This window comes from Poeciliopsis prolifica, unplaced genomic scaffold, assembly GCF_027474105.1.
Source record: "Poeciliopsis prolifica strain line A6 unplaced genomic scaffold, Auburn_PproV2 SCAFFOLD009, whole genome shotgun sequence".
NCBI lineage: Eukaryota > Metazoa > Chordata > Actinopteri > Cyprinodontiformes > Poeciliidae > Poeciliopsis > Poeciliopsis prolifica.
The window spans coordinates 13,800,722-13,828,008 of NW_026562384.1; the positions used below are offsets into that span (position 1 = coordinate 13,800,722).

Sequence of the window (27,287 nt, forward strand, 5' to 3'; positions counted from 1 at the left end):
AAATCAAAATCAGATAAAGGGAATGATAATAAGTCAAAAAGATCAAGAAAAGAAGCAGCAATTACGAAAACAATCAGGGACCAAAAGATAAAATCATTTAATATTACATGTAAAAATCCAGAAAACATAATATATATATATATATAAATATAGAAGTGTGTGTGTAAAAAAGGTGCAAAATAAAGAAATATTGATCAAAATTAAATGCAGTCCTAAAAAAATTTGATGAAATGATGTTTTGTGTCTGTTCCAGCTCTTTATCTCAGTTGGATGAAGCATGTCTTCATGTGGGCTGGGCTAAACATCATCCAATGACAGATTTTTAAAGCCCTGATGATAAGACATATAAGGGGGTTGTTTCTGCATTTCACCAAGACTACTGCAGACGGAGAGACTTCAGGGAGCGATTTCCAAACATCTGTCAGTCGGCCAACAGGAACCAGAGGTGAGTCTCCAAAGGAAGGGAGAGGATGGCTGAAAGGCTTCTGCTTCTGCTTACCCAATAGATAAATGTTTTTACAGCTTCGAGTTTAAAGGATCAGGAACCTAAAGTGTTGACTTCAAAATAATTTTTATCTCTTTTAGAAACAGAATCCAACTAAAATTAATAAGAACTTACTTCGACATATGTTTATTTAACTCTTTATTGTTTAAACAGGCTTTATGTTGGGCATTTTTCATTGTGTTATTTTACATTTTTTATTGGCTCAATTGTTATTCATTGGTTTCCAGTGCAGTATTTTGTGATAGTTTGACACAGTTGGAAGTCATCTGATGTGAACGGGCCCACATTGTGACTCAGATTGGACTCGGTGGTTTTTGCTGATCTCATTTCTTTGAATTTTAAAGCTTGTGCCCTTCATTTGAAACATGATTTGCTACACTTTTGTGCTCTGGTTTATGTGCAGTGCTTTCTATCCTAATTTCCAAGAAAATCTGGAAAGGTTAAGACATTTTGAATATTCAGTGTCACTTCATGTTTAACTGGGTTTCTTATGGTTAAATCAGTTTTCCAAAATGTCCTGTTTTTTCAGGTGTTATGGATCAGGAAAGCCACCTGTCCTCAGAGGAAGAAGCTGCAGAACCTTCAGTCGTCATCGGTCTGGTTCTGCTACGGCTCCAGCATGCAGTCGTCCTGTGGTTCTCCAGGGCAAGACGCAGACTCCTGCAGGGGTTCACCGTCTTCTCCACGGTGCTCCTGCTCCTCTGGATCGCAGCTTTTTTATACGGGGCCTTCTACTACTCCTACATGCCTAAAGCGGCTTTTTCTGCACCGGTATACTATTACTACAGGTGGGGATGGTGGGTTTGGTGTGGCACAGAAAAGACAAGCTTTTTGTTCAATTATTTTTTCTTATCACAGGACAGACTGTGAATTGCTATCATCTTTCTGGTGCTCTTATCCTGTGGCCAACGTCTCTTTGATGACAAATAGGAAACATGTAGGTACACAAAATCATCATCTTTAGCATTTCTTGCAGTGCCACCCAAAATTATTCTTACCTCTTAAAATTTTCCATATTTTATGTGACTAAATATTTTTAATGTTTGTTTTTTTTGTTTGTTTTGTTAAAATGCAACAAAAAGTAGTGAATAAATACGACGCAAACTGCATAGTGGTGCAGTCTGCAGCGCTTGTTGTCTTGCATTAAAAAGGCCTCGGGTTTGAATCCCAGCCTGAGGTCTTCCTGCATAGAGTTTGAATGTTTTGGTCCTGCTAAACTCTGGTTAACCCAAATAGCATCTAGAACTTCAATAATTATTGATTTGTGGAACTTATCCTAAGATTTTCAATCTCTTGCAGGCGCTGACATTTGGCCAGGTGTATCGGATGTATTTGCAGCTGGAGATGCCCGACTCGCCAACAAATCATGAGGTGGGGATGTTCATGATCAAAACGACATGTTTCTCTCAGGATGGAGGCCAAGTGGCTTCCTCTGCTCGCACTGTAAGCTGCTCTCACTTCAATTTTCAAACACATTTTCTGCTTGAAAACCATCACTTTCTCCAGTGAATCTCAAAGTGCTGTGTTTCTCAGGCAAGCCAGCTGCAGAAGGCCTCCAGCTCTCGCTTTGTGAGTACAGCACTGACGCGTTGATAACAGAGCGAGATGAGTGCAGGGCTCTGCTGGGGCAGACGGCGATATTAGTGTATCACTCTGACGCCACAGTGAATGTCACAGATGTGACGTATACAAGCACTGACACCACAACCCATGCTTAAATTAAGTTTTTTGATGAAGTTACTGAAAATTAATAAATTCTTCAATAACATTTTTTATTTCACAGATTAGCAGTTTGTATTTTCTGAACTGATGTGCCTATAAAATCACAAATGCTGACATCTTTATCCTTTTTATCTCCAGAAGTTTAATTTAATTTCCCTGCATTATGGACTTTGACCTTGGGTATGATAATTAAAAAGAAGAAACTGGACTGTAAACTCACTATTTGAGAGTTGCAAAAAAATTGCATCTTAAAAATTAACAAGCCCCTATAACAACCATTTGAGGATCTCGAACTGTTGGAGTGAAAAACCTTTTTCCATTCTATCCTCAAAGCAACTCGACGGGAGCTTTAAGAGAAACTGTTTAGTCAGAATCCAAGCTGAATCTCATTTCACCTTGTGTTTTTGTTTTTGGTTCATGACCAAAACTTTCTGTACAATAATTTAAAACTTTCCATCTTAGGGCTTTTTACACGTCTTTATCAGGGTTCTGATATATTTGTCAGTGCTTGTATGTAAAGTGTGTTTCACTGTGTTTAGGGAATGCTGCGGTACCGATCTGACCTGCTGAACACTCTGGGAACGCTCCTCTTCCTCCCTGCCTTTCTGAGCGGAGCAGCCGAGCAGAAGCAGGTTGTACAGGTGGAGCTCTTCTCGGAGTTCACAGACGACCCGGTGAGTAACGGACAGATTTGTTTTAAGTGGAGATATTTTTGCTTGAGAGAAGAGGATTTCTACAGTTTCTGCAAATGAACATGCTTAAACGTGCTTCCTTTGTTTGTGCTCAGTACGCTCCATCGGTCATGGCTGTCATTGAGATCCTGTCTAGTAAAGTTCAGATCTACTCATCTCATCTGTTTGTGCACGCCCATTTCACTGGCTTGAGGTGAGATTGACAGCCAATGCATTCCTGCACAAAATCCTGCATTTCTGACGTTATACCTGAAAGAGTTTAACATAAACCAGCTGAAATGGGATTCACTCCTTTGTAAAAGTTCCACTTTCCTCTGATTAGTCTACTGACTCCTGTTGTCTCTTCCTCACTGTTGAATGACTTTAGATGTTTTTAATTTTGTGACTGTTGATGTTGATGAGCTCCTGGAGTAATTTTATTTTAGTGACAATTCCTGGGAAGGTTTACAGCTCTTTCATGTTTTATTCATGAGTGAATAAAACACAAATGAATGAAACATTTGGTCTTAGAAATGACCAGATCTACAAATAGTAGTTTCTTCAAAGAATGAAGTGTTTGTTTTAACCTACTTCCTGTTCCTGTCAGGCAGATTTTTTTGGTAGCTTTTTTTTTAACCTTAATAAAAAAATTCTGAATTTTGTGTTTATTCAGGTTATCCTTGTCTAATCTTTGCAACAGAAGGGTAAAAAAAAGGAAACCCTTTTCAGTGCTCTGTAAATCCTTTCTAATATAATGATGAACACAAGATAATTAGCTTTTCACCTCCCTCTTGGGGATCATTGCAGCAGACTATCCATCCATTATCTGTTCACCCTCATCCCTATTGGGATGAGGGTGAACTCCCGACCTATTGAGGTCGGGAGTTGCTGGTGCCTCTCTCCAGCTGCGTTCCGGGCGAGAGGCGGGGTTCACCCTGGACAGGTCGTAGGGCAATGTAGAAACAAACAGGACAAACAACCACGCACACACACACTCACACCAATTAACCTAACACTCATGTTTTTGGACTGTGGAGACAGGGAGAACATGCAAACTCTGTCCAGAAAGACCCCAGGCTGGGAATCAAACCCAGGACCTTCTCGCTGCAAGGCAACAGTGCTACCAACTGCGCCACAGCAGACTTTTTTTTTAGTCCTCTATTCATTTCTTTTTGTGTCTCTTTCCTCAGATATTTGCTGTTCTACTATCCCGTCCTGTCAGCCCTTGTAGGTGTTGCAACTAACTTCACCTTCCTCAGCTTCCTCTTCATCTTGAGCTACATGAGGCAGCTGTTGAGGCTGCCTCAGAAACCACAGCAGGTGAGAGGAAACTTTGAACCAGACAAAGTCAAGGGAGCAGGGCTGCAGCCCTATTTGTGTATTTTCTGTCATCTTTCTCTGCGGTCTGTCTTACAGATCACTACAGATGAACTCCAGGCACAGGATGAAAAGGAGCTCAGTGCAGGTGCAAAGAAATTCAATATTCTGGCACAAACACGAGTAGCTTTAATTTTCAGGCTGATCTCCACCGATTCGTCTGCAGATGCAGCGGAGCAGCTGGGTCCTCTGCAAACTGATCCCGCAGACATGAGTGGGGAAGAGCGCCACCTGGAGCCTTCCAACACAAACATGCAGAACGGACACACACTTAATCAGGGTGATATGAACCAATCAGAGGCAGCTTGATGTGTCCATTGAAGGAAAACTAGTCTGGAGATTTAAGTAAAGGTATCAGAATTAAACTCTGAACTTTAATTTGAAATGCCTCCTGTGCTCTGAATCCTGTGTACAGATTGTCTTGTAACTTCAGAACACGTTTTATGTTCTGTAATTAATTCATTTTTACCAATTATGTTTTGTGAAATGAATTTGAAAATGAGAGAAAACGTATATAAATATTTTAAAAACATATTTAGAAAACGGTTCTGAAGCATTTTAATGTTTAAAATTATTTTCAGATTCAACATTGTAGAGTTCCCTGTCAATGTTTCAGCTCAGGCTTCAAATAGGAAAGCTAGGGACAAAGTATGGATGAAATGATTTATGGTTTGAGGAACAAGTTAAAATGGATGGATGTGTGGATGTATGGCTGACTTGATTTTCCAAAATTAAGGAACAAATTCAAATAGATGGGTGGATAAATGTTTTGGAAAAACTAGACATGCTTGAAATTGAGAAAGGAACTAGATTACAGTTTAAAAATGTTAATATTTTTAATTCTGTTATCCCAAAGATATCCAGGTGGCACTAACTTTAAATCTCTTACCAGTGCAGGAACCCTGAGTTATAACTTAACCTAACGTGTTGCCTCAGTTTTCATGTTTTTGTTGCGTATCACAATAAAAAGGTTTCACTGCAGAAAAGTTTCTCTTTATCCTGTTTGTTTTTTCCAGTGAGATTTTTCATACAATCTATTACATGAGCAAAACGGCTCAAGGCAGAGCTCAGTACAACTTTAGCTAAGCAGTTGTTGCAACGTTTAATTCCTGCACAGCAGCATCTTTTTCATTTGTCTGCAGTTTGAGTGTTATGGATTATCATTTTATCATTTGTCACATACAAATGTCTGTTTAGAATTTGCTGGTATTCCAAATTTATTTATTTTTGTCTATGTAAACAAGTTTTCCTGTCACAGGAGCAACAGAAAAGTGATAAATCCTTGATGGTTGTTTCATATTTAGCAGTGACTCTTTAATTATACATTAAAAACTTATTTTCACCACAATTTTCAGTAAGCTTTGGCTTGTATAGCCTCTATCTAATGAGAACTGTTAGTGTGGCTGGAGTGATAAAAGTGGAGGGAGGACATGGCACTCCACACTGCCTGGCTCCGTCATTCCTGGATGTCATCCTGCCCTGAGGCACTGTTGGCTGAGCTCCATCATCCAGCCCAGAGTCAAGCTTTGGAAACATCATAACGTCACCACATGCAAACTGTGGTTCCAGCGGAGAGAATGAGAGCGGAACGTAACTCGGCGTCAGGCAAAAGTCTCTGCTTCTCTGTCAACGCTAGATACAGGTAAGGGCAATCCTGCAACTTCATGAGGATTTATTCAGCAGTTTGTATCATTTTAAAAAAAGTTTTAAAACTGTTTCTCTGCTTCTATTTTTTTTTCCACTCCCAAATGCATTTCCTGAATCGTATTCAAAACTGTGGCTCTCTTGAAAACATTTCCCTGTTGTGCAACCACATGTTGTGCCCATGGAGCAGAATTGCCATCTTTGCCTCAGTGGGGAAACAAATATGGATCCAGGAGAGGATCTGTCATGCTTAAAGATGGAGGGGATCAAGATGGAAGATGGTGACTCATGCACCGGACTCTCGGATGAGACACACAAACATTTGTCAATCAGTGATGGGCCATCCAGCAGCCGCACTAAACCCAAAGGCAAGTTTAGGCCAAGGCTCCTGGCTACCAAAAGCTTCCCCCCTTACAGCCAGTGCATTGGTGGACTGGGAGAAGAAGAGGACTCAGACTCGCCCCTGTCTTGCCAGTCTAATACAAAGGAGGAGAAACCTGTAGCTTATGAGGCGGACGACACTGCAAAGTATTCCCGGGATGTTCTCAGAGCCAAATGGAAGTCAAGGAGGAAAGAGAAATTAGGAGGCAGCTTCGACATTGGCACAGACGGGAGGCTGAGTGGGAAACGGAGGGTGGAGAACAGCGGGACGCAACGAGAACACTGTGACGAGGATGAAGGGAAACACCAGAGAGGGAAAAGCTCCAGTTTGAAGAGAAGTGGGAGCAATGCGGAGAAGGAAGACGGGAAACCTTCTCACGCCTCTGCAGCTCATGAGAACAGCAGCATTGTGGAGGACCCTGAGGGGCAGAACCGGGAGGATGATGAGGTGATGGAGCCCTCAGGTCATCGGCATCCGATCCTCTCCAAGCTGTTGCACTCCTCCACCTCCTCGTCCTGTTCCTCTATCAACCTCTCATCAGAGAGCGACGAGGTCTTCAGTGACCTAGATGACGCCGTGTCTAAAAGAAAAACTTTCAAGAAGGTCAGAACACCTCATTCAGCAAACACTAATTCACATTTTCTGTACATTTTTAGGGATTTGTCCAGTTCATCAGTCTGTTATACCCTCAGTGCTTCTGTCTGCTCTGGTTTTCCATGGAAAATAGATAAAACCATGTTTCTCAACTGTTCTTTGCACCTGTGGTCCAGCTGATTTGCATGGGTTTGAAAGAAGACTTTGACACTGTCAGATTTGAATGGCGTTTGCATGGAGACCTGTTGCTTCTGCAACAGATATGAGTAAAGGGAGGAGCAAACAGTGGGAGGACGACTAGAAAGTAGATGTTTCCCTGGCTTCAGTGTGTTTGAACTGTCAAAAGTAATTAGGACTCAGGGTGATTGGGTTTACACTGCTTCAAATAAGCATTCTTCACCATTCAGAATAAAAGCTAGAATAGGCTCAGTAGATATAGATACTTGTAAACAAGCAACAAAGACTGCTTATTAACAAGTATAGGTTTTCATGTTGCCCCAGTGGCTCTACTGAGCATGCTCAGATCTCCTTTAAGCAGCTCCTTTAACAGTTGTTTTTCCATTCTTCTGTGCCACATCTCTGCTGTTTTGTGTATATACAAAGTAGATCTTAAGTTTACAGCAATGCTCTGGTTGGAGACAAAAAAAAAGTCATACATTTAACACTTCTCATTCTCCCATACTTTCACAGAATATTTTCAATAAATAAGGCTAAGAAAATTCCCATCCTGTAATAACAACAGAAATTAGAATTTACAAAACCTTTAGATAAAATGTCAGACTCATGATTCCTGCATGAACACATTTTTTCCTTTGGTTGTCCCTCAGAGTCGCACATGGAAAACCTTCCTGACCATGATGCACTGGTCACTCAAGCGACAGAGCTCCTGGGTGCAGCTGGCTGGACATCAAGGCATGTACTTCACACAGCAACCCGCATGTCTTCTTAACTGTTTATTTACATGTTCCAAACACAAACTTACATTTATTTTAATGCCTAATTGTAAAGGAAGAGTAAACATAGTATTCTCTTGTTTGTAGAAAGTATGAAATATGGTGTATTTGTATTCAACCCCACTAGTCAATAGTTTTGTTAAATCACTTCTCTACCAACTTTGCATGTCTAAAAACTAAGATTATCTCTCACTTTAAATTCCCGCTCAGTCAGATGAGATTGAGCCTTCCCATTTCAGCACGTTTACATTGACCTAAACCACCTTATTGCTGAAGGGTTTGGGGTCACTGTTCTGTCCAGTCTCAAATGTTTTGGAGCCTCTTAACAGCTCTTCTTGCCCTGAATTTATCTACACTCATTTGTCTCTGTAGCACTATCATACCAGCATCATAGAAGGCAGTATTGTGGAATAAAAAATTACAGGGTCTCTGCAGCTCCTCCAAAGTTATCATTGGCTTCTTGGGTGCTTTTCCTGAATCATGCTCTCTTTGCCAACCCTGTCAGTTTAGGTAGAAGGTCATGTGTGGGTTAGCAGCTGTGCCAGACTCTTTCCATTTATTTGATAGCAGAGCTGTGTGAGATGCTGCTTTGGTTGACCCTCTCTGCTGTATCCCTTGGTCTTCATGATGCTGTTTGCTTACTGATGTTCTCTACCAAACCTTTGAGGCCTCCACACTTAACTATTATCACTTTGTATTGATTTTTCACATAAAATACTAATGAAATACCGTGGCAGTTTGTGACTGTAAAATGAGAAAGACACAGCTAATTGTTGGATGTGAATCATTTCATGCCCATCATAAAATTGCTCTATTAAAACAATTGTGTAAATAAATTAAGCAGATTAAGATTTATTGTCTCCTAAATATTTTCCTGTTTCTTATATCTTTCCATGTTCTTCTGTTACCAGGTAATTTTCAGGTTAGTGAAGGAGGGGAGGTGCTGAAGCTGTACAGTGAACTGGAGGCAAAGTGTCTGGACAGCCTGATGAGAGACACGCTGAGGCCCTTTGTCCCGCAGTACTATGGTTTGGTCACCAGAGGGGAGCACTGCTACATCCGCCTGGAGGACTTGCTCAACGGCCTGAGGAGGCCTGTTATCATGGACTGCAAGATGGGAGTCAGGTACAGGCTTTTCTCTGCATGTGATTATCTGACCATTGAACTAACTGAAGAAGATTTCAAAACAAAGTGATGGAGTTGAACCTTTTTGAAAAGTTAAGCTCGCTGTAGGTCTGTTACTTTCAGGGATCATCTATTTTCTTCCCATTCCAGTAGAGCTCTTGCTGAAATTTACTGCAGCTTGCAGCTCCACAAAACCTGTAGCTTTCCATAAAATCTAATGCTTTCATTAGCTTCTTTAGTTCAGATGAAACAAGCAAACTTACAATTCTGCATCTAAAGAGGAAACCAAAAACATTTGATTTCTTCATGAAGCAATCCTAAACAACTTTTCCTTAAGTCTGTGAAGGCTGTCATTTCGGATTGAATTTCCGAAATGACAGCAAATCAAGGGCTTACTGCAATGATGTACTATGTGAGCATTTTTCCTTTCAGGACATTCCAGGAGGAGGAACTGACCAAAGCTCGAACCAAGCCTAATTTGAGGAGCGACATGTACCAGAAGATGGTGAAAGTCGACCCATCAGCACCAACAGCCGAGGAACATGAACAGAAAGGAGTGACAAAATGGCGCTACCTACAGTGGAGAGACACAACCAGCTCCACGTCCTCTCTGGGCTTCAGGATTGAAGGGATCATGGTATGAGAGAGAAATGCTCAGTTCTAGCATTTCATTGCAAAGAATGATGTCTAACCGTGCAAAATGATTGCTGTCATTGCTGATTTGCAGATGGAGGATGGAACTGTCCAACGGGATTTTAGAAAAATTCACACCTTGACTCAGGTCACAGAGGCATTACTCTACTTCACCAGGAGTCAACTGGACACTCTGGTCAGTCAAACAGATGACAACTAAAGAAAATCTTATTTAAATCTGAAGTTAAACTAAATACAACCGTTGTTAAGCTGTCAGAAAACCCATTTGAAGCTGCAACAACATACTGCATGCAGAGACAATAACTTAAAGTTTTAGAAGAAAACATGCATAAGAAAAGTTTGAAAAAGTTTTAAAAAGTTTGAAATTATTACCTAATTTGTTTCTGTTGGCTGAAGATGTTTTTCACATTCAGTCAGATTACAATTTAGTGTAATTCATTTTTTATGTGGTAGAGAAAAACAAATAAAAAAATTATGTTCACCTTCTAACCCTAAATATGCAACCCAATGACAATGCAATGGTTTCTACATCTATTCTGTTAGATATCTGTTAACTATATTACATATTATGATATATTATTTAATCCAATGCAATAGATGTTTAGTCTTAAATCCAATTGGAAATCTTCAATGAGACAAGAATATTGTTGTTCACATCTCCATCCAGACTGATTGAGATCAGGCCATTTTGCAATACCAAAGATGTGCAGCTGTACTTGGAATGAAAGGTGGTCATATGAATGATTAAAACAAGACAAATTAATACAAAACCATAGAACATTTGCAGATTTTCATATTCAGCACTTCTGGAAAAAAAGTCATCATTTTCATTTTGGCTCTAAATTTGAAATGACTTTGTTGTATTGGTGTGTTTCATAGAAACACAATAAAACCCATTACAGCTATTGTGTAACAGAATGTTAAAGTTCAATGGGGAGTCTATAAATAGCTTATTAAACAAAAAAAAATTTTGAAATTGGTTGAATACTAGGCATTTTCCTGTCATTTTGACAGTTTTTAGCTCATTTTTAACTAGCAACATTTTGGGAAGCCTGGAGAATTGTTGATGAAACATGGAAATGAATTCTGGCTATTTGGAGGAAAGGTTTTAACCTCACATGTACTTTCTTTGCACTTTTCGCCATATATTGCACTGTGATATTTGTGAAGCACAGATATGTGTTCTTGTGTGTTCTCAGAACGCATACCACTCCAGGCTCATGGCCCTGAAAGACGCACTGAGGAGTTCAGAGTTCTTTCGAAAACATGAGGTTCGTAAACAGAGAGAAATGAAATCCACAAACTGATCCTGTTGACTTTGTCCTCACAGCCGTTCACTGAATCTTTTATTTCCTGCTCAGGTTATTGGTAGCTCACTCCTCTTTGTACACGACCACAGCAAAGCCAGTGTGTGGATGATAGACTTTGGGAAGACGATGCCTCTTCCCGACTCGAAGGAGGTCCAGCACGGCATCCCTTGGGTTGAGGGGAACAGGGAGGACGGCTACCTGATCGGTCTGACCTCCATCCTCAAGGCTCTGAGCCAGGCCATCAGCCTGGCCGAGGGGCAGCAGAAGGGCAGCTGAGTGGAAACATGGAAAGTGTGAAACATGAAGTTCTCAGAGTGTCTGTGACACCAACACCTGGATTCAGGGAACAAGCAGGAACAATGGCTGCTTCAATGAAGCTGAAATTCAAAGACGTATAAAGTGGAAGCTAGTCTTGCTTATTGTACATCTGGTATGTACATTCGCCAACAGTGGGAAGGGCTTTTTTTTTTTAAATAAAGAATGAAGTGATTTCATGTGTGTTTTTGTAATGCATGTTATATTTAAAAAATGTTATGTATCTTTAAGAACGACATCACGCACAACCTTATATTCTGCCTGTTTTAAGTCAGTATGTTTGTATGTTTAGTGGTAGCTGTGCTTTTTGATAAGGAACTGATAAAAAAAACGTGTTGCTTTTAATGATCTATGAAAAAAATATTTTTTGATTCCAATTAAACGTTTTCTTATTTTTTACTTTTGGTCTGGTGGTCAGACATTTTATACTCTTATGGTATGGCAGCCCAGGTTAAGTTAAATAAACAACTGCAAAACTCTGTTCACCTCATTACTACATAGATATTTAGCACAAAAAAATAAGGGAATGTGTGCAATCAATTCTGTGTAGCAACAAGAATTTTTAGCAATAAATCTTCAGTAGTTGTAAAGTCCATTTCTTTTTAAATGGAGGATCATTTGTAATAAAAATGCATTTGTGGACTCACAACCAGAGTTGAGAATGGGTGAAGGACATGTAAATTATCTGTTAATTTTTGATTTTTATTTATTTTTTTTAGTTGGTTTGAAGAAACAGTGCATGATACCCATGCTCATCATCAGTTTAATCACACAGTGATGTGGGATACAATCCAATTCTTCAGACAGAATTTGCTGAAAGTCACCCAGTGTGGTTGTGTTGGTCAGTGCGGCACAACCCCTACTCATAAGGTCATCCATTACATGTTCATTAATTTCTGGAAAATAGCAAAAGGATATCAAAAACGCATTGCTGTTTCCAGTTGTAGTATTTTTTTTTTATATAGATTGCTTAGATTTCAAAATATTTTTGGGGGTTATAATTACCCAAATGACTTAGCACCAGCATACAATTAAAAATGTCTTCCGGTTCAAGTCTACTCTGCATTCCCATAATCAAAGCCAAACAAGCAACAATTTAGTTGTTATGCTCCAGCAGTCTGGAACAAACTAACTGAAAACTACAAAACTGCTGAAACACTGAGATCATTTAAATCAAAAACAATTTGCTGAGTTACATTATAAAACTGGAATGATTTGTCTTTTGCTTCTGTTTTATTTTTCCTTCTAATCATTTGGAATTGCCTTGTTGCTGAAAATGTGCTATAGAAACATCATTTACTTGCCTAAAAGTTGGTTATATTCACTTTTTAAATGCAGAAAAAGATCACAGAATCTGAAGGTCACTAAATTCGACATTACACCCGCAAGTTTTGGTCAATTCCAATAGGTGGCGCCATGACGCAGGTTGTCCACTAGAGAAATCTGAGCCGTTCGTGGTACAAACTGAGCGGGACACAGACATTCACCCTCCAATAGGTCCTTTCAGATGTTTTCAGAGAGAGAATGGTGACATTTAAGTAAATTAGAGGGTAAAAAGTGTTCAACAACGTCTTGGATGGGAGGAAAATGAAAACCGTCGCGCTAATTCCAACAGCTAGCTAAAAGTTCAACCGCTGTTCCTTCTTCTACGCTCAGGTAAAGACGGAAAACAAATAAAGTTGGTGTATCGGGACTTTCCGAACATTTTAATTGACCTGTTTTTTGTGTGTTGCATTATACTATTAACAGGCTGAAACACTTGAGGACGCTGATTGGTTATGTTTCGGAGAAACTACCCTAACCTAGCCGTGGTGACCCGCGTTATAAGTGACGGTAAGTGATGCAAATCACACCAAATTTCTCTAGTTAGCTTCTTATTGGCCTCGTTTCCACATAACTGTGCAATTACCTGCTTATTTTTCTGTTAAAATGTAAATACGGAATAGAATATATTTAAAGGTAAATAAATCGCAGTCGGCTTTTTCGGCGCCTGAATTCAGCACCTGCTGCGTCTAATTTATTTCCACTTGACGTGGAGAAGGTTGTAGTCTTAATGTCTTTCGAAGAACCTCGATGATTACAGAGAACCTTCAAATCGTTGTTTATCAGTAATAGCTACACTGTCCGGGTGTTTTCCTTTCTCAGCGATCACTTCCAAAATAAAGCATTTCTTTAATATGTTTTCTTCATGGGTATCTGGTAATAATAGCTCACTTTCACTGCTGTTGTGTTAGGAGTGTAGGTATGTTTTATAACTGTAGACATTCTGGTCTAATAATAATACCTCACCTTTCAAAACATCTTTGAATGCCACACCAACAGATTTAAAGTCAATAGTTTTTCAAATGTGATGAATTTTTAAAAATGGTCTTTGTGCTTCATTTGTTTGAGCTAACCTCATTCTCTCTCGTGGACATGTTCCTGTGATGGACTGGCCACCTGTTCAGCATGTACTCTGCTCATTGACAGCAGCATCTCTGTGGTGCTCTGTAGAATAAGAGTGTTCTATGAAATGGATTGATGAAATTGAGGAATGATTAATACTGTCTATTGTGTCTGTTGAGGCAGATTTTTTCATAAGTAATAGTAAAAAAAAATGCAGATTTCCCACAATGCATACAAAGCAGAAAAGGAAAAGATGAAAATGCGTTATATGACTATGTAAGGAGTTCTGGGTTACTAAGTTAATTTTTTTGCACAATCGATTTAAACTAAAACCAATGCGATGAAGAAAAGTGATTGAAATCAATGTCATAATACTGTAAGTATGTGATTTTACCCTTACTTTTTTATTTTAAATAACTTGCAACATTGTTTGGATGCATACAATGCTACACAAGTGTCAGTGTGTGTAGCTAATTGTAGTTATTTAGCTTAACATTAACCCAATCCCCGTATCATGGATGGGACGTTACTCCAACTTCTGAGAGAAATTGACCTCTGCCAATGGTGTACAGAGGAATAACACTTAAGTGATCATTCTGTAAAAGAAATTCAATCAATAATTAAACCAAAGACCACAGGAAGATGGCAGAAACAGTGGGAAAAAGAAAGAAGTGGCCAGTGGCTTGAACATTCAAAGAAAGCTGGCAAATTAGAAAGGACACAACCATATCCAAGATTAGTCAGTACATTTCTTACATTAGAGAAATTATACAGATTATGACTTTTATTTTTTTAAAGCAATGGAGCATGTTTTAGTATTAGACTCCAAGCAATGAGAGAAGTGAAATGGTAGGTAATTTATAAGAAACTAAATTTTAATTGGACGTACAGGACCTTTTGGACAACATTTGTTGATTGAAATGTACTCTATTTTCCTGAGGTAGCTCAAGAACACTAACTTAATAACAACAATATATAACATATTTTTAAGGGTAGTTTTACTGCACCAAACATTGTACATTTATTTGAGCAAAATCATGGAGCATCACACCAATTTTACTCTTATTTGAGTAATATTTCCGGCACTGGGTTTGCTTGAATAAATGTTATTTGCTTATTTACTTAAGGAGTCTTTTCGTCCTGATTAACGCGTCTTCCAGATGGCGGCGGTAATTCACAAAAGCTCTGCATGCTCGTCACCTGTTAACAGGAAGAAGACCAACGAATGCCCCACATTTTGTCGTTGTTGTGAAGTTGCTCTCAGCGCAAAACCTTAATTGGAAGTTTTATAAAACTTACTACCGATATCATAAAAAGTTAACAGCTATTTTTTTTTTTTTTTGCATGTTTCTTGTTGCTGTGTGTTCTCTTATTAAAAGGGACTTTAAAAATAAAATGCCCCGCCTCCATTTTTGACCCGGAAAAGAAATTGTGTTGCTTCCGTCGTCTTCTTGATAGCAGGGGAGGCTAGCTAAGCTATGCTAAAAGCTAGGACAAACCCCCTAATGACGTCCTAGTGTCTTTTGTGTCATCGAGCCATGCGGAATGTTTGATTTGTTTTCACCGTCTCTGGCTTGTATTTTATAAAAGAGAAAAGTCGGGGCCCAACGGATTGTCTTCCCCAACAAGGGCTGCGCTTCTTTTTTCGCCTCAGAACGAACACTATAAAAAGAATATGGCGGACAGCGGGCATTACTACAACGGTGAGTACCACGTTTGCTGACGCATTTACCTCACATCTGCTCTCCTGCTTTCACCACTTCCCTTCAGGCCATGAAGACTTTATGGTGAAGAGAGAGGTCACACAAGCAGATTTCACAGTCCACAGAGGTAACAAGTGGACATCTAGAGCGTAGCGTTGTAATGTGTCTTTTTCGTATGTTATTTAATTTTCTATAATGCATATAGTTCTAGACTTTTAATAAAACCTTATAAGTCAAAACGCATAGCCTTGTGTTTTGACATAGAGGACCTTTTTAAAAATGAACTGTGCCAGTATACATTTTGATAAAACAGATTAAGATTTGGAGATTTTTTTCTTTATCGCTTATTTTTTTTACATTGTATTTAGAAATGTGATTTCAGCTAATACAAATTTTATTTTATTCGGTTAATTTCGTTTTTGTCTGGATGGAAATTTGATTTAAAGGAGAACTAGATGTAATGTTTTGCTACAGATTAAACATTTACAGTGAGTTTTTGATTGTATGATTTTTGTTACAGAATGCAAATAGAGCCGCTAAAAGTTCTGTATATTATGATTACATGTACACTAATTGCATGTTAAAAATGCATATACGCCAAGTAATTAGTTATATGATCCATTATCTTTAAGATGTTCTTGTTTCTTAAGAAACAAGGCACGTAACACTTTCTTATGGTTCAGATTTTGTCTGTTCAGTTTGTTTTTTTCCAACATAGAAGAGATTTCTAATCTTTGATAAATATTTGCTCTCCTGAGAAATCCAGACAACCTTTTTGAAAGGACTTGCTTTGCTTCGTCAGCTTTGTGATACTCAACTCTTATTTATTGTTTACCCTGGCAGAGCATGATGACAGAACCGCACCATTTCGAAACCGTAAAGGCAGAGGAGCCAAGGGTCGGTCATTTGACAGATCTCGGAGGGACCGCCAGAGAGGCAATCACTCAGGAGGGTTTGGAGGCCCCGGTCCCCGGTCTAGGCTGCTGGATGATACAGATGGAGATGTTACTATGAGCGACAGCTCTCAGGACAGCAGCTCGCAGAACAGATAGTAAGTGTTTCTGTACTGGTTCTTGTGAGGTTATTGCATAATAGACAGGGTGTTCTATTCTTTGTGGGTAGATTTCTTTCTCAGCAGGACAATTTTCTGAGCACAATGTGAATTTAGTTAAAAAAAATATTTCATTTAAAGTTAAGTCCAGTCTTTGGATGCTAACCTCCCTTTAACCGCATGATGCATAAAAAGGTGGTTCTAAGTTTGTGGTGTCCATGGTCAGTTCTCAAATGCCTTCTTATTTTAGATGGCCCACCCTACCCCCCATTCATGCACTGGAACAGTTTGTCAGAAGGCTTCTGCAGAGCTATATGACCTGCTGTTGCTTCCTTGCTGTTGCCTTAGTTACAAGTGCTGCTGTGGTTTCAGCCTTCTCAGTAAGTTTAGTTACAGATCAGCAATACGCTTCTAACGGTAGAATTAGCATCATCTCTGATAATTTACACTAAAAGCTGAAATGTTTTTATATTTTTATTCACACAACTTCTTGCAAAATGTTTTTTTTTCTGTTCTTTTGTTTTAGAGGACAGAAATACTTTAAAAAAAAATCATCTTCCCTAAGCAAAACATTTTGAGTTACAGAGAAGCTTTTTATTCATGGGAAGCCCCAACAACTCAAAGGCAGATGAAGCTGAAATGATAAATTCTCTGTCGTTGGCAGTCACAGTGACAGAAAAGAAAATTTGAGTGACCTGTCCATCAAAAGTATTTGGCCAACAGTCTTAAGACTATAAAAATTAAACATCTTGGAAATCGTCTCGGTAGTTTTTGCTGTTGTGAATGCAGAGCTGCTTTGTCTGACATGATTATAAACAAGAATGTTGAAGTATTTAGAATCTCGTTCAGCTACATCATTTCAGACATGAAGGCGGCTACTGATAAACTTGCTAAACTGCTTTGTGTTCAGTAAGTGTGGAGATTCCACTGTGACGACAAACTAACGCAGTCAGGTTTACTGTCCCGGATCAAGCTGTACCGTACTCTCTGTGTGCATTTGATGGATAAAAAGTGAGGCTGTGGAACTTATTTTAAAATCATCTGATTTTTTTCAGAGCTTATTAGTCTACAACTTAACATATAAGGTAAAGCTAACACAATTTATGCATTAGGAGGGAAAAATAAATATTCTGACAGTGTGGGATTATATAGAGCCAAAAATAAGGGAAATTATAATATACAATATATTGGCAGATATAATAATGTATATCTGCCAATTATATGCCATTAAATATATCCGACAGCAGATATTGTAGAGTTGGTGAAACATTTTGCATTTTTGACTTTTAAGTCATTGAGAAAAACAGTGCTTTGTAAAAATATATCCAAAATATGTAGAATACAAGGTAACATGTTTTAATGCTATCAGTTGAAGTTAATAAATATTTACAAAACTTTTTGATTTTGACATCTTTTTAATTGCAATATTTTTTAGTTTTGAAATGCATGAAACAATATTTGGAAACTATTTGTTTTCAAATTTATTTGTATACCAATTTGAAAAGCTTCAAATTTGACCCTCAAAAAAGATCTTAAGTTTGGAAATCCTCTAAATAAACTAATGAAAAGCAGTAAATGGCATGAATAACAATCATGTTTACAAGAATATTACACTGCCTCAGTTCTGCTCAGAGTAGTGTGCTAGGTATATTAATTAATTAGTTGACCCTGAGACCTTTGATTAAAAACAGTATATAGAGTTCTAACAACTTTTCCGGATCCAAATTTCCAAATCCAATTTGCCATCGGTTCTGTGATGCTGACTCCTATTCAGCAGCTTCTTCTCTAGATGACAAGATACTTTTAAACCAGACAAAACTTACATTTAAAAGATTTGGACAGCAAGCAGAATCCTGTTCCAAAGACAGCCTTTTCTTTTAATTTTGGGGGGTTTTGCAGGGAATTGCAGCCATGCCATTCCCTGTTATGTCTTTGAATAACCTCCTGCTTCTTCTAAGTGTTTCTGGGCGACTGTCTAAGAAACAATTCTTCAGTTTATTGTAAATGTGAATGAAAGAATAAAAAATACAATTTTTGTTGTTCTTTAGCAATCCTTATGGAAGACCATCTCGGAAAGCAGATGGCCGGACTGACAGAGATAGGCGGCCGGGGAAAATAGGAGGAGGAAGAGGATTTCCAGGAGGTGGCGGCGGTGGTTTCAGAGGAGACCGAGGTGGAGGTTTGAGAAGCCGGTTAAGCTGGTACAAAGTAACGGTGAGGCGATTTTTATATTGATCATGTTGATATCCCTGCATTTTAACTTATCAACCGAAATTATATTGAGCATTTTCTGATCGGCAGATACCGCATGGAAGAAAATACGAAAAGAAATGGTTGATTACAGCTCTCCAGAACATCTGTACGGTTCAGTACACACCTGTACAGGTGAGTATTAGCGCTGCCTCATTAGTTTTTCTTGATGAATATAATAGAACAATGACTGAACTGTTATCTCCTCATTACTCCATCCAGTACCACGTTGACCATCATAGGGCCCATTTCTATGTGGAGGATTCAGCTGCAGCCACCGCTCTGCGCAAATGTTCTCACAAGATCACAGATTCGGACGGCTATAAGGTATGATGGAGTGCCTTCTGATTATCAGTCTGTCAAAAAGTAAATTTTGTCTCGCATTTGGATTTAACAGTTTTTGTAGTAAAGCTTGTGCACAAAAACTTAACTCTATTTTATCTATTGCTTTTCTTTCTTTCCATTGGTCCCTGTAGGTGGAAGTACATGTCAACCCAAGTAATCCACCATCCTTCCTGCAGTCCGACCTGAAGCCTGAAGACCTTGAGCACCTGAAGGTGAGTCCTGGGTATTTGAAACCCTCAGGTTTTTTTTTCCATTAAAAAATCTTTCCAGTGTTGAACAGTACAGTTTAGTTTTTTGTGTTTTTTATTTACAAGTAGAAAAAAGTTCAACAAATAGCAAAAAGGTTCTAAAGAGCCTGATAGAAGAAGCCAGTTCTTGACTAATTTGTTTTTATGTTCTGAATTAGATGGAGTTCAAAGTGGAGCACAAATGTTTTTAAATTCCCATTTCACAAGTCGTTTTAATTTACTGAATGTAAATAATGATGTAAAAGCTCTAGTAAGACGTTCACAGGTGTGTAGGCTTAAACACAGCTGCTCTGGGAAAGAAAGGGATAGTTAAAAAAAATTGCATTGACTAGAACTGAAAGAGATACATAGGTTAGAGCAACATGTGTAAACTTTCCTCTTTAAGGAGGAGGAGTTCATTCATGAATGTCAATGTTTTATCTTTGACAGCAATGCATGGCGAAACGCTTTGATGGATCCCAGCAAGCACTTGACTTGAACAACATTCGAACCGACCCAGGTATATAAATACTCCTTCAAGAAGATCTTTTATTTTTTTGGCTTTACAGTAAGTCTTGTAAAGTTTGTTTAGCATGTTCTCTGTAGCAACAGTAAACTGGTCCTTTCTGTTTTTGAGTTCTTTGTAGTCCAAAGCATAAAGATGTTTTAATATCTACATCGGCTCAGTTAACTAACACTTCAAATGGATTCGTGTTTATTTGGCAGACTTGGTGTCTCAGAACATTGAAGTCATCTTGAACAGAAAAACGAACATGGAGGCAGTCATTAAGATAATTGAAGAAAACATTCCTGAGGTGAGGTTCATGGTGATCATTAGAGGAGCAGAGAGATGTGAATAAAGCATCCAGTCGAGCCACAAATGATTCTTTTCATCTTTCCAGCTGGCGTGTTTGAATCTGAGTAACAACCGTATTCACAAACTGGATGATCTTACTGACTTGACGACCAAAGTGCCGAATCTGAAGGCGCTCAACCTTTCTCAAAATGAGGTGAGACAAGCTACTAAACTGACTTCTAGACCCAGGGTTGCGAGTAACTTTAAATCATTGGGTTATAAATATTAAAGAACCAGTTAATGCTTTTAATTATTATAATCCGTTTTTCATGGGATAATAGCTCTAGATTTTCACATTAGAGTTACATTAGTACCAGTAATATCTTTTTTTATCAAATATTCTTGCTGTTTGGTTATACCTATGCATTTTTTTTATGTCCCACCAATGTCAACATCACAACTAAGCACAGGAATTCATCTTGTTTTTGCAAAAGTTCTTAAAGTAGTGTTGTTGGGTTTTTGTCCTAAATGATAAATTTCCTCTTGTAGACATTTATCAGAAATTGTTCTTTTTTCTTTAGAAAAGCTTATGTAACATTTATGACTAAAGTTTTATTTAGTCAACAAAGGGCAGAAATAGCTGTATTGTAAAGGTTACAGACCTCTGATCTAAAGTTATTCAAACCTTTTCTGAAAGTAACAGGTTTTGCTGCATTTTTTTATTCTCGACTGTCAAAAAATGTAAGATCTTGCCTGGTATTTATCTGTCACATAAGAGCCCATTAAATACATTAAAACTTGTGGTTTAAAGTGAAACATTTAAAAGTCTATAAATGCTGCATTGCATTGTAATATGCTAAGAACCCTTTTTTCTCACACTACCTTTGCTTTTGTCTGTTTCTGGTGTGGCTATTCCAGTTAAAAACGGATCGTGAGCTGGATAAGTTAAAAGGCCTGAAGCTGGTGGAGCTGTGGTTGAGCAGGAACCCTCTGTGTGACGTCTTAAAGGATCAAGCTGCGTACATCAGGTCAGTCAACGATGCTGTGCAGTGATGGCAGATGTTTTTGCAGGGGAATACCAACATGGTTGCATGTGGTCTGAGAGTCACCGACCAAATGAGATAATCTTCTGCTGGAGTTGTTTCAGGTGTTTTTTTTTTTTTAAACCATAACTACTTATTTTACAGAGCAGGGTGAACGTTTGGACCAAGCAGCTGATGTCAACTAAATACTTTGTTTGCGTCTATAAAACAAACATGCGTCTCAGAAACCATTTTAACTATACCAGGACAGATGGTGTCCCAGAGGACTGATAAACAAAGCCATTAATAAGATTATTTCCAAAGCTCTGATTGTGCAATGTTTGTACTTGCACCAGAGCACATGCAGAAGTTTTCTTTGTATTTGCATTAAATGGCAATAAAAATGTTCACTGTCCAACTTCTTTTTCCTTTCACACTGCTAGCTAAACATCCCTCCCTTCCAAATGTTGCTGTGAGGACTCGAGTGCAGAATAATCTGGTCTTTCTTTCAGTTTGCTTAAATCCATTTCACTCTGAGCGTTCAGCCTCTTGCTGGCAGTTTTCAATGTCACTTCGGGGAATCTGCTTCAGCTTTGGTCCTCTGGTTATGGTTCTCCGTTGATGCTCTACCCAGCACTCCCCCTTCTGACATTCTACATAGTTTTCCTCTCATCTGTTGCAAAACACACAATCTTCATATCAAATCCTATCAAATAAATTCAGAGTGATGCAGAATTTTTTTTTTTTGTGCATTCCCAAACTTGGAAGTTACAGCACTGCCGTTTGCATCTGCTGTATTGGAAAAGGAAACTCATTGCCATCTTGAAAGATGTTTGGACGAAGCAAAGAAAATGTGCAGCCATTTTCTCCCCTCCCCTCACAGCATCAGTGCCCTGTCGGCGCCTGTCTCAGGCGAGTATGGAAGGCTGGATAGCCAATGACGGGTAAGATCCCACCTCGAAACCTCGGGACGACCTAAGGCAGGCACAGTCACGATTACTCGGCCTCAGTCCCCGTGAGCTCAGGCTCAGCGAAAGCAAGGTGAGACGAAACCGAAGAGTCGGGACTTAACAGGCGAAGCCGTTTGGGCAGAGGCGGAGTGGGATTTACCACGGATCACTGATCCATGTGAAGAGAGCCAAAGAGAGAAATTTAGTCTCCTGCAATGTCTGATCTTACGGGCTACATCAGCCCCCGTACCCCTGCTTTACAGTGCAATAAACGGAAAAGTTGGCAGGTAACCTTCATCTTAGAAGAAATGGATTCTGAAGTTGAAACATGGCACAAAAAACACCCAGAAAACTCAAGTTTCCAAAGGCTGCAACCAGCACACAAAAAAAAATCACTTTGATAAGCAAATGGTGCTGCATCATATCACTCCATTTGTCTCAACTGTTCTTGTAGCTGCTGTGTTACAAATGGAGCTAAGAAACAAAAAAGTAAAGAAAAAACGCACATCAATAAAAAGTTGTGCTTACTCCTAAAACTATGCTACCAAAGCGATAGCTGCTAAGCTTGTTCAGAAGAGGAAAACTATAAAATGAGTGGTGGGACTTCTGGGTCCAGCTCCTTCTGAGACCTGCTGTCCTCTTTGTTTTTTTCAGCTCTGTCCTCAGGTTGTCTTATCTCTGCTGTTTCCTCACATGATTAGCTTTGTGATTAACTCCGCATATGGGGGCCCTTTGTGACCCTTTCTATGTGAAACTGACCTTATATTTTTTACCCAGACGTAGACTCCATCCTCAACATCTTGGCGAGAGTTAATACAAGACTGGCGGTAACCACCTCTCTCCCAGCCATGTATAACCTTTTTGTTTTACTAACTCTACATGGATGTGCATCCTGGTCTTAAGTTCAGCCTAGTAGCTGGCTGGTGTGTTTGTATGTGTGTACTCCCAGAAAAGTGTGCTTGTGTTGCTCCTCCATGTCAGATCTTTGTATATCACCAAAAGGGGGGGGGAGAGCGTGAGTATACTGCTGGTAAGTACTCTCTGGGCTGGGAGAAGGGTGCACAGTATAAAACCGAAGGAAGGATCAGGGTGTTTGTGTACATTAGGAAGACAAAGTACCCTTGTTGCAGTAGTTTACTCATTATTGAATCTAGATGATGATATCTGAAGGACAAAATAGTATTCTGAAATTAAATTGGGTCAGCTAGGGATCTGCTTAATGTTTTTCTGTTCGTGTTTTGGGTGGTGTGGGATGATAATTACAAAAATAATTATTTTTTTTGTCGTTTTTTTCTGCACCAGTGCCGTGCGGCAGAGGTTCCCCCGGCTCCTCAAGCTGGTAGGTCCACATGTTCATCTGTCAACGTCACTGCTTGTCAATCATCAACTTGTCTCTACTAACTCTGGTCATATAAAGCTAATCTTGAAAAACTTGATCTGAGGACTTCCTGGCATTAAAATTATTTTATGCATCTTGTTCTTGGTCATATTTTGTCACAGTACAACCAGAAGTTAAGATATGCCATCCATAGGCAGATAAGGGAAGCGAAGCATTGTTTTTATCTTAACCTAATCCAAATCTTAGAGGTGTAAAGTCCATTTTTATTCAGGCTCCTTTCTCTGCAATTAATGCTGAAGGCTTTGTGTTGCGTCTCGACCAGGCTCACATGTAGAAAGACTGACATTTTTTAGATTTCTGGGTGATTTTTGTCTATCATTTTTTGCCATAAATACTCAGCTAGATTTAAGTCGGCACTTTGAGTTATTGAAGATTAGAAGTGTCACATATGCAGTATTTTTTTCTTGGCTTCTATTAGTTGTTTTTCCATTCTGATATGTTGCTCCATCCATCTTCACATCATCTGAGTGGCTGCTCTCTCCCGACAGAAGAAATGTGTCTACACTGCAAAAACACAATTTTATTTTTGATCTACTTTCTAGTGCAAATATCTAACTACACGTAAAATAAGATAAAACTAACTTACAGGAGCTTGTTTTAAGTTAATAATTATTTAATATTGATGAAAAAGTGGTAGTTCTATGAGCAGATTATTTCACTTGTAAGACATGTTTCCATGTTATCAAGGAAATGCTGTTTAAGAAACGATTGCCTTAAAACAAGCTTCTTTATCTTACTAATGAAGCTTATTTGGATGTTAGTTTTCTTGTACTTAAACTAAACCAGGATGGTAAGATTTTGTTTTCACAGAGGAAATGAATTCTACACCTAAAGATTTTCTTTTTTTGAATCTGAAAATCAAGTATCGGTTTCCATTCACTTCACAACAGAAATGTGCTGCTTCGATCTGTACCATTATGCTCCCAATGAAATACAATCATAATGTGGCAAAATTTGAACATGTTTTGTCACATGAATATTTGTTCAATGCTCTGTTACATGGATCAACATGCAGATTGTTGACCAGAAGAGTCTCATGATGAATCTGTTTTTCCTCTGGTTTCCTGTCAGGATGGTCACGACCTCCCACCTCCCATTGGATTTGATGTTGAGACGCCGACTGCAATCCCACCCTGCAAGGTTCGTTCATTAGTGTTGCATTGGGACTATTATTTTCCTTCTATAGTAGATGCTATTCATTATACTACCTTGTCTATTTATATTTGTTGTTGAATATTCTCTTTAATGTGCCTTAAGATCGTCTTTATTTGTTCATTTAGGGAAGCTGCTTTGGATCAGATGAAATCAAGTCTCTCATCCTTCGGTTCTTGCAACAGTGAGTTTGAAATTTTCTTATGTTGCATATTAAAAAAATAAAATCCTTCTACTGTACGATGGGACAGCTGTAACTCTGATACACTCTGGAACAACATGAGAAAGCCTGAATGTTTGACTGTGTTGCAGGTACTACAGTATATACGACTCTGGGAACAGGCAGCCTCTGCTGGATGCTTACCATGATGGAGCTTCATTATCCATCACTACACCCTACACCTCCCAGAACCCCTCCAGGTAGGAGAACGGCACAAGAAGCTACTGAAACTCCTCAGTTGCTCTGATTTCATTTAGAAAAGATATTTTTCGTCTAGAGGATACTTCTAAAATCTGAGCTTAGCAGCTGTATGTTTGTGTTCAGGAGCAGTCTGGGGGAATACTACAAAGACAGCAGAAACCTGAAGAGGATCAAAGACTCCAGTGAGTTCGAGCTCTTCATCCCATGTTTTGTCTGTTTCTTTTAGATGCCTGATGTTTTTTTCTCTATTTCTCTCTGCCTTTAGCGATGAGATTTCGACTTCTGAAGCATACTCGACTGAACGTTGTGGCGTTCCTCAACGAGCTCCCAAAAACACAACACGACATTGCCTCATTTACCGTAGATGTGAACACCTACACCGTGAGTTGAAGCTTATGCAGAACCCTTCATATGATCCTCTTTCCTGTTTGGTTCCTCTGTTCAATAATGTTTTCCTTTCACAGAACACACTACTATCATTCACAGTCAGTGGAGTCTTTAAAGAAGGTAATTTTGGGCACTTCTTGATTTAATTTTTAGTTTTTATCCACAATTAAAATTTTGAGCTAAATTGGATTTTGTTTTGTTTTCAGTTGTTGTTGATGGGAAGTCCAGAGAATCTACGATGGCCTTTTCCCGTGTCTTCATCACCGTCCCAGCAGGAAATTCCGGGTTAGTTTATTAAATGACCATCAGTAGGTCTCAGATTTTTGTGAAAATAATAAACCCTGCAGATATTTTTAACAAATAAGAGATACTCAAGCTAGTCAGAAGTAAAGAAAATATAATCTCGATTCTCTATTTTCAGTTTGTGCATTGTGAACGATCAGCTTTTCATCCGAATGGCGACAACAGAGGAGATCCGCCGAGCGTTTGTGGCTCCAGCCCCGACCCCGTCTTCCAGTCCCGTCCCAACCCTCACCGCACCACAACAAGAGATGCTCACTGCTTTCTCGCTAAAGTCTGGCATGAATCTGGAATGGTCACAAAAGTGAGTCAGAAATACTTGAAAATTAAAATTCCTCAGTTCACGAGGAAAATGTGCTAATATTTTGAAAACTTTTACAGGTGTCTGCAGGACAATGAGTGGGATTTTAACAGAGCAGCACAGATTTTCACACAGTTGAAGGTAACATTTCACACCAATGTTCTTTAAAAAAAAAAAATTATTTGGTAAGCTGGACCCCTAATATTCTTCTTTTCCCTACAGGCGGAAGGCAAGATCCCAGATGTAGCCTTCATAAAGTGAATGTTTCCAGTCAAACCTCTGTGAAATAAAATCAGCTGTAATTTTATTTAATACATTTTTCTTTTATTGTTTCTTTCGTATCAAGATTAGGTCTACCTGTGTTAACTATTTTACCTGCTAAATGGCAACTTTGACCTGAGGGCTAATGAAGCAGTTTTTGTTGTCAATGCAATGTTACTTGATAGTTATTTGTATAGACACTAGTGGAAATGTTCATAGGATAAAGACATACAGTCAGGATTAAAATTTGTTAATCTGAATTCCTTTTTGTTGTACGTTAAGCAATAAAATATATTTTGACAACCATTTTACATTTCTTTTTTCTGGATCATTGTAATTAAGCGAAAAACAAAAATCTATGCATATTTGCATTTGACATAAGAAAAAAAATTGTCTGTAAATAGTGTTAGTAAGTAGTATTTTATTTGCACATGTATCCTTTGCTACTAATAATGAAGTGTACTTGAAAGAAATGTTATTACATGTTAGGCAATACAATTTTTCACTTAAAATTTTAATGTTTGCATTTTCATATGCATTTCTAAGTGGATACATAAAAATCTGCACAATGTGACAATATTTATTTTCTTTTGTCAGAATGATAAAATATTTGAAAACTAAAATAGTGAGCTACAACTCTAGATTTGTCACATTTAAGTGAGATTGATTGAACAGTAAAAATGTCTAAGGGAGGGAAGATTTGGAGGTATAAAATCGAATCTTAGTCAAACTAACATACTTGTATTCTGGATATAACTCCATATAATTTCCTTTCATTTTTTTCAATACTGGATTGTAATATTTGTATTAAAATTGGACCAAACATTAACTGAAAAATCTGGTCTGGTAAATTATGGGCATTTTGAATTTATGTATATTGATAGAAAAGTGATAGCCTCACAGTTAAACAAAATATTAAATTTCAAAGAACTTGTAACCAGATTAGTTCTATTGATACAGTAACAGTAAATCAACATGCCCTGAGTAAAATGGTGCTTGGCTAGCGTCCTTCTGCTTCCGGGTTAAACGTTTGTCACGGCGACGTCTTACGCACGAACGCTCAACGTATTTTCAGTTGGCGTATG

At 38.6% G+C, this 27,287-nt stretch overlaps 3 protein-coding genes across 5 annotated transcripts; all 3 read left to right on the forward strand.

Moving 5' to 3' along the window:
• Positions 1-285: 285 nt before the first annotated feature.
• LOC129362399 (seipin-like) lies at positions 286-5,246 on the forward strand. The gene is made up of 10 exons (XM_055033890.1): positions 286-445; positions 1,035-1,293; positions 1,364-1,442; positions 1,805-1,948; positions 2,039-2,074; positions 2,767-2,901; positions 3,015-3,112; positions 4,089-4,218; positions 4,315-4,363; positions 4,442-5,246. Exons 1-10 carry the CDS (start codon positions 334-336, stop codon positions 4,582-4,584), a joined length of 1,185 nt encoding a protein of 394 aa, XP_054889865.1. The 5' UTR covers positions 286-333; the 3' UTR covers positions 4,585-5,246.
• A 581-nt stretch (positions 5,247-5,827) lies between these two features.
• On the forward strand, positions 5,828-11,651 carry si:ch73-22a13.3 (inositol-trisphosphate 3-kinase B). Its single transcript, XM_055033889.1, has 8 exons — positions 5,828-5,917; positions 6,110-6,904; positions 7,723-7,807; positions 8,760-8,973; positions 9,406-9,610; positions 9,701-9,802; positions 10,827-10,898; positions 10,989-11,651. Exons 2-8 carry the CDS (start codon positions 6,143-6,145, stop codon positions 11,211-11,213), a joined length of 1,665 nt encoding a protein of 554 aa, XP_054889864.1. The 5' UTR covers positions 5,828-5,917; positions 6,110-6,142; the 3' UTR covers positions 11,214-11,651.
• A 1,019-nt stretch (positions 11,652-12,670) lies between these two features.
• On the forward strand, positions 12,671-26,508 carry nxf1a (nuclear RNA export factor 1a). Of its 3 annotated transcripts, XM_055033975.1 has the most exons (23): positions 12,671-12,908; positions 13,002-13,085; positions 15,408-15,467; positions 16,184-16,391; positions 18,440-18,605; positions 18,693-18,776; positions 18,864-18,968; positions 19,118-19,198; positions 19,664-19,733; positions 19,940-20,028; positions 20,116-20,223; positions 20,928-21,037; positions 23,284-23,320; positions 24,452-24,520; positions 24,661-24,716; positions 24,845-24,952; positions 25,077-25,135; positions 25,219-25,334; positions 25,418-25,460; positions 25,547-25,625; positions 25,762-25,944; positions 26,022-26,082; positions 26,164-26,508. In XM_055033975.1, exons 2-23 carry the CDS (start codon positions 13,031-13,033, stop codon positions 26,200-26,202), a joined length of 1,986 nt encoding a protein of 661 aa, XP_054889950.1. In that variant the 5' UTR covers positions 12,671-12,908; positions 13,002-13,030; the 3' UTR covers positions 26,203-26,508. The 3 variants fall into 3 exon arrangements, with proteins under 3 accessions (XP_054889950.1, XP_054889952.1, XP_054889951.1); XM_055033977.1 differs by lacking the exons at positions 12,671-12,908; positions 15,408-15,467 and adding an exon at positions 15,228-15,340 and having other exon boundaries at positions 13,016-13,085; XM_055033976.1 differs by lacking the exons at positions 12,671-12,908; positions 13,002-13,085; positions 15,408-15,467 and adding an exon at positions 15,077-15,340.
• Positions 26,509-27,287: the final 779 nt, after the last annotated feature.

What these genes read in the sequence shown, in the direction of transcription:
- LOC129362399 (XM_055033890.1), top strand. Translation starts at nt 334, where the DNA reads ATGATAAGACATATAAGGGGGTTGTTTCTGCATTTCACCAAGACTACT. An exon ending in CCGGTATACTATTACTACAG is followed by an intron (nt 1,294 to 1,363) that starts GTGGGGATGGTG and finishes TTCTTATCACAG; the next exon opens with GACAGACTGTGAATTGCTAT. An exon ending in TGATGACAAATAGGAAACAT is followed by an intron (nt 1,443 to 1,804) that starts GTAGGTACACAA and finishes AATCTCTTGCAG; the next exon opens with GCGCTGACATTTGGCCAGGT.
- si:ch73-22a13.3 (XM_055033889.1), top strand. Translation starts at nt 6,143, where the DNA reads ATGGATCCAGGAGAGGATCTGTCATGCTTAAAGATGGAGGGGATCAAG. An exon ending in GCAGCTGGCTGGACATCAAG is followed by an intron (nt 7,808 to 8,759) that starts GCATGTACTTCA and finishes TTCTGTTACCAG; the next exon opens with GTAATTTTCAGGTTAGTGAA. An exon ending in TCAGGATTGAAGGGATCATG is followed by an intron (nt 9,611 to 9,700) that starts GTATGAGAGAGA and finishes GCTGATTTGCAG; the next exon opens with ATGGAGGATGGAACTGTCCA.
- nxf1a (XM_055033975.1), top strand. Translation starts at nt 13,031, where the DNA reads ATGTTTCGGAGAAACTACCCTAACCTAGCCGTGGTGACCCGCGTTATA. An exon ending in GATCAAGCTGCGTACATCAG is followed by an intron (nt 21,038 to 23,283) that starts GTCAGTCAACGA and finishes TTTCTGCACCAG; the next exon opens with TGCCGTGCGGCAGAGGTTCC. An exon ending in AGATTTTCACACAGTTGAAG is followed by an intron (nt 26,083 to 26,163) that starts GTAACATTTCAC and finishes TTTTCCCTACAG; the next exon opens with GCGGAAGGCAAGATCCCAGA.